Source organism: Marmota marmota, unplaced genomic scaffold (genome assembly GCF_001458135.2).
Source record: "Marmota marmota marmota unplaced genomic scaffold, marMar, whole genome shotgun sequence".
NCBI classification, from domain to species: domain Eukaryota; kingdom Metazoa; phylum Chordata; class Mammalia; order Rodentia; family Sciuridae; genus Marmota; species Marmota marmota.
In genome coordinates this window covers 6,828,204-6,837,981 of record NW_026000026.1, presented here as the reverse complement: position 1 = coordinate 6,837,981, position 9,778 = coordinate 6,828,204, and the positions used below count along the sequence as shown (strand labels likewise).

General features: G+C 61.6%; 1 protein-coding gene across 1 annotated transcript in view; it reads left to right on the top strand.

The window, feature by feature from the left end:
* Positions 1-120: 120 nt before the first annotated feature.
* The window catches only part of Kcnb1 (potassium voltage-gated channel subfamily B member 1), an 86,650-nt gene continuing 76,992 nt past the window's right edge, over positions 121-9,778 (top strand). Inside the window, 3 exon segments of the mRNA XM_048810831.1 lie at positions 121-282; positions 837-1,112; positions 1,114-1,569. Of these exon segments, the coding sequence (XP_048666788.1) occupies positions 1,002-1,112; positions 1,114-1,569 (567 nt within the window). The 5' untranslated portion in view covers positions 121-282; positions 837-1,001.

Here is a 9,778-nt window from a genome sequence, read left to right as displayed (position 1 = left end):
GCAGAGAAGGAGGAGGAGGAGGAGGAGGAGGAGGAGGAGGAGCAGCAGCAGCAGCGAGGGGAGGATGGAGCAGGCGGATTCCGAGCACTCCTCGTGCCCCTCCTGCGGTGGGGTAGGGGGCGCAGAGGGAGGGGCGGAACCCCGCAAGAGGCTTGGCTTTGCGTCTTTCGGGCCCACCCAGTCGCCCGAGCGACCTCCCGAGGTGCCCCGGTGATATGTGCAGAGGGGTCGCTCCGGGGCAGAGGGACAGGTGAACACGCTGCCCACGGTGACCTCTGACAGGTGGGCATCTGGAAGTCCCCAGAATCTCCCCGAGATCTTTAAAGATTTAGAAAAAGCAAACCCACTGCCATTCCCCTGCCCCCATCCTGGTTATCTCCAGCAAAGGAAGGTGGAAAATGAGAAGTCATTTTAAAAAGGAAGGAAGGAAGGAAGAAAGTTTTTCATGCTGTTCCCCTCCCTCCACATTGCGGGGCCAGGTTCGGGACTCAAACGAGAGACCCACAGGGAAGGGAGTTTCAGCACTCGACGGGGCGGACAGCGCCCCGAGTGGCTAGGTCGCTCCAGGGCCGCGGAAGCCCAGGGTAGGGCTTCCGGGGGTCCAGGGGCTCCTTCTGGGGCTTTCTCCCCGCCCCAAGGGCGGCCCCTCCCTCCATCCATGGGGTGGGGCGGACTTCAGCACCGGCGGGAGGGACAGCGTCCAGCCGTCCTACCCCCTTGAGCCGCTTAAACCTCGAAGGTCAAGGTCTGCGGGGACCCCAGTGGAAAGGCGGGGAGGAGCCAGGCCCAGCTCCGGGTTTGCTGACCCGTGTCCGCTTTCGCTTTCTGCCTTGCAGCCGTCGGGATGGAGGTGAGAAGGCGGCCGTGACGCCCGCCCGCGCGAACCCCTGCACCCCAGCAGCCCACAGCGCTCCCTGCCCCCCTCCCCCGCGGCAGAGGGCCTTGCCGTCCAGTGACAGCGGCCTGGGGGGGCAGGGGGGGCGGGGGCGGCCGGACCAGCTATGCCGGCGGGCATGACGAAGCATGGCTCCCGCTCCACCAGCTCGCTGCCGCCCGAGCCCATGGAGATCGTGCGGAGCAAGGCGTGCTCCCGGCGCGTCCGCCTCAACGTCGGGGGGGCTGGCGCACGAGGTGCTCTGGCGCACCCTGGACCGCCTGCCCCGCACGCGGCTGGGCAAGCTCCGGGACTGCAACACCCACGACTCGCTGCTGGAGGTGTGCGACGACTACAGCCTCGACGACAACGAGTACTTCTTCGACCGCCACCCGGGCGCCTTCACCTCCATCCTCAACTTCTACCGCACCGGGCGGCTGCACATGATGGAGGAGATGTGCGCGCTGAGCTTCAGCCAGGAGCTGGACTACTGGGGCATCGACGAGATCTACCTGGAGTCCTGCTGCCAGGCCCGCTACCACCAGAAGAAGGAGCAGATGAACGAGGAGCTCAAGCGGGAGGCCGAGACGCTGCGCGAGCGCGAGGGCGAGGAGTTCGACAACACGTGCTGCGCCGAGAAGAGGAAGAAGCTCTGGGACCTGCTGGAGAAGCCCAACTCCTCGGTGGCGGCCAAGGTGAGGCCGGGGTCCGGGGCTGGGGGCCTGGGCGCTCAACCCAGGCCAGGGCCATGACTGGGGACTCCGCTGCGTTCGCCGTGATGAAGCCCAGTAAGAGAGGGGCTCTGGCCGAGTCCCAGAGGTGAGGACCAACACCCTCTGACTTCTCCTAAGGGCACTGATGGCCTGACCTTTGATGTTTCGGTGCTGTGTTGGCCCACCTTGTTGGGGGAAGTGATTCACAGGGTTTACCAAGAGCCACAGCCAGAAAGCCAGGGGCGGAAGGAAATGGAGCTTGCTGGGCCGGGGCAGAGCTGGGTCTGGTTCCCTGAAGTCCCCAGCCCAGGCTGGAGAGGGCAGCTCTTGGCAACCCCTCTTGCCCCAGGAAGAAATAAAAGCAGCTGCCAGGTGTGTTAGAGGGTGCAGAGATTCTGCCGGGTAGTCTTAGCAGAAGTAAGGAAAACGCGGCAAAGGGACACTGAGGGGTGGGTGGACGATACCGTGCCCGCCGCTGGCGTGGGCCTGTGGACAGGGCTGCTGGCTCTTTCTTCATTTCTGGGTTGGGTGAGTTTCTTCCCGTAGTGGTTTGATGCAGCGTGTAAAGGTGCCTTGGCTGCTGGAGGAGGGGATGAATTTCAAAGTTGGAGAGAAAGCAGAGGAAGGGGCAGGGAGGCGTCTGATCCCGCCCGGTGGGCTGCCTGGTGACGGTGGAAGTCGAAGGAACTGGGAATGGCGGGGGCAGGGGCAGGAGCCAGGGCAGGGCATGTGGTGACCGGCTGCTGGGCAGCTCATCTGAGTCTGGCGGGGATTCAGGGTGCCCGGAGAATTGGGGCCTGTCCTCATGTGGCCGGCGGGCTGGGCGTAGGGGTAGATGATCACAGTGTGCTCATGACTACGGGGGTCCAGGAGAGAGAGAGGTTGATGGTGAGATCCAGCAGGGTTGGTTTGGGAGAAGATGATGCACTCCTGGGGGGGGGCAGGAAAACAGATTCATGGCACAAGGAAAGGGGGAGGGGACGTCCTGCGTTCAGCTGTGACTTATGAGCTGGGGGGCCATCCAGCCTAGGCTCTCAGCCTGGGGTCACTCAGCGCCTCACTGGCCCCTGGTCTGAAGGGGACTGTGTGGGTCCTTTCCCAGGTCGGGCTGCCCCAGGAGACACCGTGGGAGAGGGCAGCCCCTAGGAAGGCGGAAGGAGCCTTGCCCATGGACCCTAAAAAGGACAGGGAGGTTCCCAGACCTGGCTTCCCCCCGGAAGCTGTGGGCGGCCGCTGGCCATAATCCTGCCCCCGGGTTTCGTGTCCAGAAAGCCTCCCTCTTAGCACAGAGGCCCCGGCCCCTAACCGGCTTAGGATCAACAGACTTATTTTGCTATTTCCAGGCCTGACACAAGTCCCACCACTGCACATCCTGGAGGTGCCAGCACGCGCTCCCTCCTCCCCGCTGTCCCAAGACGGGAGATCAAGGGGCAGGAAATGGGCGGTGCCCTCCCTCTTGTGAAGAAGCAGGCAAAGGGCACGTTGGTGTGGCCATCTGGCAGGGCGCAGGCGCTCCGGCTTCAGGAGGCAATGTTTGGGTACAGGCAGCCTCTCCTCTCCCTCGGGTTAATCCGCTCACCACGGGGACGAGCTCCGTGACCTCTCCATGATCCCAGACTGGGCTGTCAGTTCACATTCCTGGCAGATGGACCGTCTAGGATTTTCTGCAGCCAGGGCTGAAGTAAGGAAGGTGGACAGGCCCACTGTCTCTAGTGTAGGTTCCTGACTGCCATTGAGCAAATACCTAACACATAGTGGGGCTCAGAAAGACGAAGTAACTTGCCTAAGGTCACACAGCAGGCTAAGAGGAGTAACCAGAAATTCAAACCCAAGTGTGACTTTGAACACCCTGTTCCTTCCACACGATTAAGTACCTCAGCCTCCTCCCCGGTTTCCCTGCTTCCCCGTTTGCCCCCTGCAAGCCATTCCCCACACAACCACCAAAGTGAACTTTTCAAAATGTAAATTGGATCACATTATTCATCTATTTAAAATCCTCCCGAGGTTTCCCAGCTATTCAGAATAAAATCGAGACTCCGTCACGGCATTCGAGGGCCTATAGAGTCTGCTCCTCGGGACCTTTCTGAGCTCATGTCCTCCATTCTCCTCTAGTCCATTCAATTCTGGTCCCACTGACCTCCTTGCTGTTCCCACCCAGGCCAGGCCTTATCCTACCTCAGGGCCTTTGCACCTGCTGCTCCCGCTGCCTGTGATGCGCTGCCCCAGCCTGTCCCACAGCCAGCTGTTGGCCCTCATTCCCCACTTGAGCAGTGGCCACAGAAGGCCTTTCTTGACTCCTGTCCATCGAGGCCCCTCCCCTCACTCGGCCGCACCATGCTGTGTCTTTCCTGCCTGGGCCTTGTGCACCTTTGAATCGTGTTTGCTTCCCGTGTGTCTGTTTCACACTCACAGGAGTGTGAGCGCCGTGGAGTCCACGCACCGCCTGGTTCCCAGCGGGCGTCGCGGTGCCTGGCCCAGAGGCGCTCCAAAGAGCTGCTCCAAGGAGCTGCCTGGGAGTGAGTGAGTGAGTGAGCGAATGGTGGGGAGTGCACAGATGGCCGCACTCAGGTCTGGGAACCTGCCGACCTCACTGCCCGCCTGTGGGCGAGCGTGTCCTCTGGGCCTTTGGCCTCCACGGTCATCGGCATTTGGCCTGCCTCAGCCCCCCAGGTGGGACGCCTGGCCTGTCACAACAGGGAGGACCACGGCCTTTCTCAGAGGCCACAAAGGGAGACGACAAGTGGGGGGTCATTCCCAGGGGGCTGTGAGGTGCAGACGTGGCCACATGTCCCAGTTGAAGGACAAGGACAGACCCTCTCTCTAGGCCAGCTCCGCCATCTCCCCAGCCTCGGACCTTGGGCGGTTTCTTCAACCCTCTCAGCCCCCCCCCGCCCCCCCCAACCCCACCTTCCCCTCCCCCACCCACCTCCCCTCCCCCTCCCCCTCCCCCACCTCAGCTACCTTCCCCCCACCCCCCACCTGTGAAGTGGAGGCCCAGCTCGCAGCCTCCACACTGTCGAGGTTCAGCTCAGCACCTGGCAGAGCAGGTGGTGTTGGGGTGAGGAGAGCAGGGTCCTTCTGGGCCCGGTGGGCTGGGTGGCCCCAGACCCACTCCTTCTGCCCGCAGGACCAGGAAGGCAGAGCCGAGCGTTAATAATTGATGGGATGTTCTGGCAACTCGAGCAAACAAGAGCACAGGCCTCCGCTGCTCTGTCAGGGGAGCAAAAATCAAAACCCATTAGGCAGAAGGCGGCTTGACTGGTTCCTGTGTGGAGGGGGTCAGCCCCACCCGGTGTCCCTGTAGAGGTGCTGGGCCGCCATTGGACTTGGGCTTTCTGGGAGAACTGTAGGCTTCTCTCGGTGGAGCGAGGGGCATCCCTGGACCGGCCCTGAGTGTCTGCCTTCTCTGGAAGGCCCAGGTTTCTAGAGTAGCTTCTGTTGATGGTGCCGGGCTCGGTCAGGGGACTTCGTGTGCGCTGTCTCACCGAAATCCTTCCAGCGAGCTGATCAGGTGCTGTGTCCAGCAGGGCTGCTCTGGGCTGTAAGTAACAGAATGGAAAAGTCCAGGCGGCTTCCATAGGAAAGAGGAGGTGAACCATCCCGTGTAGCCCACTTTCCAGGGTGACTGGGGTAGGGCGGAGTTGTTGGCTCCACGATGCCCTCAGGGTTCTAGACTCTACTCCAACCCCTGCCAATGACTTGGTCCTCAGCTGGAAGCCTCACATCACAAGATGGCTGCCCAGTTCTAGTCCTCAAATGGAGACCCAATGATGTCCTACCCAGGAAGAGGGGCATTTTCTCCACTGTTTTTCCTTGGGGGGAGATCTTTCCCCGGAGCATCCTAGCAGACTTTCGTGACAATCCTGTTGACCAGGATCAGGCCGCAGGCTCGTGCTTTAGCTGTAGGGGAAACTGGGAAAGCAGGCCTTGAGCTCTTCCAGGCAAGGGAAGGAAGAGTTTGATCCGTGATGCCAAGACCCTTCTGCAGGAGAGGAAACGGCGGCTCCGGGAGCGGAGGCCACTCGCCCGGCTCGCTCAGCTCAGCGTTCAGTAAACGCTCATCAAAGAGTGCGAGCGGCAAAGCCGGGTGTGTCCACGTCCCTCTGGTCCCCAAGCCTGTGCTCCTGAGCCCTGGAAACTGGGGCAGGGCGTTCAAGCTCCCTGAGCTCATCCCCTGAGCCCCTGCCACCTCGGGGCTGCGGGGACGGGGCAGTGAGATTTCAGACGTGAGTGAAACTTGGAACTAGGGAGCGCCTGGGTCGGAATCTCTGTTGTTCTACTTAAAGGTGGGAGTCGTGCTCAGGGACGGTGTCCTGTGGTGGCCTGGGTCACCCACATCAGCTCTGAGGACAACTCCTCTTCCCAGGAGGGTGACTTTGGACAAGTCCCTCTCCTCCTCTGCGTCTCAGTTTCCTACCCGTGAAGTGGGAATTAGAGAGGCAGCCACTGGGGCCATTTAGAGAAAAAAAGTCCACCTAAAGCCGTTCCCCCAGGGCCTGGCCCTCGGGAGCCCTCGCGGGCCGCAGCGTGCTCGCAGGTCCTCCCCAACTCCTCTTGGCAGCCGATGTGCCCTGGTGCCGACTGTGGGGTCACTGTCCGTGGTCCTTTGGGGTTCTGTGCTTCTTGTAAGGCTGCGGCCTCCTTGGCCTGAGCCGGGGGTTCATGCATGATTCTCAGGAAAAATGAGGGGACCCTGGGCCTCTGAGTCATCCAGCCGAGGCTCTTGCTGGCCCCGCACGTCCCAGATGGCTGTTTGTGTTTGGGGGACGATCGGGTAGAGATTCGGAAGGCTGGCTGTGGGTCACCCAGCCCTGGGAGAGATGTAAACGGGAGAGATGACAAACCCGCCCCCAGGGCTGTCCCAAGGGTGACTTGGGATGGCCTGTGGGGGTTTTGAAGCCAGGCTCCATAAACCCATTATGTCATTTGATCAGGGACACCCGGAGGTCCCAGGTGCTTCCGTGACCTACCTGGGTCACATGGCAAATCAGTGAAAGGTCCAGGGCTCTCCCTAGGCCTTTCTGACCCCTAGCACCACCCCACAGAGGCTTAGGGGTCTCCGTCCCCCCAGGACACTTGGCCAGGACGTGCGTTGGCAGTCGGTCTCTCAGGGGCTTGGAGAAGCCCCAGCGCCCGGGCTGGAAGCCGTGGAAATGCTTGAGAAGCGAAAAACGGGCCAGGGAGCGGCTCGCCAGAGCTTAATTAACTGGAAGAGAACAAGCACACATTAGGCACCAACTGCCTACCCAGCCCTGGGTGTCCTGTGCACATTCATGACGTCCTGCGTGGGAGCCCTGAGGTCAGAGCTGGACGGTCCAGGTTCGGGGTTGGCTCTTCTGTTCCCTGACTGCGTGGCTCAGGGGAAACTGTCGCAGCTCCCTGTGCGGCTCCTCAGGCACCGCAGGCCGAGGGTGGTGGCCGGCCCCACAGAGGTAAAGGCCTCAATGTGCACCAAGCCCTGGGAGAGAGCTGGCTTCTCCCAGGACCTCGGGGACTGCAAGGTTGTGTTGTTGTTGTTAATTCTCATTTTATTTGATCCTCCTGACAGTCGTGCAAGATAAATAAGCTCCTTTGCAAAATATGATTATTCTTATAAAACGACACGTGCTATTGCCAGCCTAGAGCCTTCCTCTGGCCACTGCGGTCCAGTCAAGGCAGCGGCCCACTGCCCCCGGCAGCTCCTGACTGACGGAGGAGTGTGTGAGTGCCCCAGCTCCGCCCGGGGGTGCCACCAGGAGGCCGCTCCAGGGTTCCCCAGCAGGACAAGGTTCTCGCTGTCCCCAGCAGTTATGCGCCTGGTGACACGCCCCATTCACCCTCTCCTGCCTGCTCTCCTACCAAGGTTTTCGGGGATCACTTCCCATAGAATCTACTCAGGTCCTTGTGTTAGGATCCGGTTCTGGAAAACCAACCAGTGACCCGTCCCCTGGGCCACGGAGACCTCTTACCCCCGATGTGCTCTCGGGATTGTCTTAAAGGCAGGGGCTGCAGGGCCGGCTGGGCCCCGTCAGCTCGTCTCCTGGTAAACAGCAGCAGCTGCTCGGCTCTGGTCCCGGCCCTGGCCTGGCGCGGTGAGAAGGGCATTCAACGCCACTTTCAATCCAGCTCCCTCCGTCACCCTGGTAGGGAAGGGCATGGTCCTCGTGGCATAGCTGTGGAAACCGAGGCTGGACCAGGGTCACGCGGCTGTGGGGGCTGGCACGGAGCCCACCGGGGACTCCCTGACTTTGACCTCTGGGCTGTGCCAGTGACCTTCAGGAAATGAGATGTCATCTCCTGGACGCAGCCCTAGCGTCCCAGCTTCACGTGCAGAAGTGGGGGAGATGAGAGGTTTGTCAGTGTCCCCCCCCTTACAGAGTATTCCTGGTCCCAGGTCGAGAATGACCTTGTCCCCAAAGACCACCAGATGGGACTACTAGGGACACAGGTTAGCACCAAGCATCGTTTAGTGGATGATGGAGATGATAGGTCCCCCCTCCCTCTGTGGGTGTCATGATTGTGGCGCCTCTGATCAGAGTGGACGTGGCCAGGTGGGGCTCAGGGCAGGCAGCACCCGGCCTCCACATGGGGTGGGTGGGATGGGGGCCAGGACTCGCAGGCCGATATCCAGGGTGCCCATTCTTAAGTTCTGGTGACACAGGTCACAAAGAGGACATGAGGTCGTGTGAGCCCCACGCTCAAGAGCTGGGTTCCGCCTGGGTTAATCCCACCCCGTGGCAATGGGAGCCCCCGGACACCTCACCCCTCTGAGAGTGGGGAGCGGGTGCCATGGGGCCCAGCGTGGAGCCTGCTCCTCCCGGGTGCACCCGGGGCCACCTGGGCCTTGGGAGACTCACCAGGCCAAGGCCAAATGCCACCCCCAGGGACTCCCCCCAAAATTGTGGCAAAATACAGTGACACGAGATTTGCTGTCCTAACTGCCCTTGAGCTTACGGCCCAGCACCATCACCGGCTCCGGACCCTTCCGTCTTACAAAACTGAAGGCCCGGCTCACGGACGACAGCTGCCCGGCCTCAGCCCGCGGCTCCTGTCCCCGCGAGTTCCGCCTCTGGGAGACGCCTGGGGCCTGACTGTGCTCCTTGGTGGCTTTTCACTGAGCGCAGTGTCCTCAGGGCCTCGGTGCTGCGAGTCCGAGCGTCCCTCACCCACCCCACATCGTGTGGGTCATTTTGGTCACCTGTGGGCCCTTGTGGCTTCCACCTGTTGGGCTGGTGTGACCCATGCTGCTGGGGACACGGGCACACCAGTGGCTCCATGCTCGGGAGTGGCACGTGTGATTCTGTCATTAGTTCTTCGGGGACCCGCCACGCTGTCCCCGCATCCTCGTCAGCAGCCTCCTGCTCACAAGCCGAGTCTCCTGTGCTTTTAATTAGAAACCCGACTGGCGAGGAGCCTCTTCAGCTGCTCGCGGTCCTTTGCGTCTTCTTTGCTCACTGTTGAACCGGCCTCAGTGGGCCTTGCTGTCACTGCGCCTTCACATGTGACCACGTGTCTGAATCACACCTGGTTTCAAACACCAGATCGCACGCGGTCTGCAGAGACCTCCTCGAGTTCTTCAGGTGGCTTGGGGCCTGTTGTGTGGCCTTTGAGGCACAGTAGCTTTAGTGTTCTCTGCTCCCCGGGCTGGGGACGGCGCCCGGGCCTCCCAGCCGGACTCAGTTCTGTCAAGTCAGCTCATCGATTTCTCTCTCCTGACCTGAGCCAAGGAATCACGGCCAAAGCCAGTGGTTTGGCTTCCCCCAGGTTCTCTTCTGAGGGTTTTGTAGTTTGGGTCGTACGTCAGGCCTCTGCACCGTGTGAGGGAAGGGCTGATTCCATCCTGCGCACGTGGCCATCCCGTTCCCAGGGCCACTTGTCCTGGGTGAGTCTGAGGCATTGGACGGGCCGCGAAGCCCAGCCTGGGAGGACGACCCGGATGGTGGGGTCGGGGGTGCTAGCACAGTGCGGAACCCTGTGCACGGTGCTGGGCAGGCAGGAAGGGGCCATAGCCAGCTGCCGTGGACGTCACTGGTGACCACCCAGCACAGCCTCACCACCTCTCTCCCACCCATGAAAGCCTGGTGGGGTAAGAGCAGGGAGTGAAGTGTGTGAGTGACAGGTGTCCGGAATGTGGCCGCTCCTCACCACACACCGCTGCCCTGCCGCCCCTCTGCTGCCTGAACCACTGCAGAGGCCGCCTCCCACTGCCATC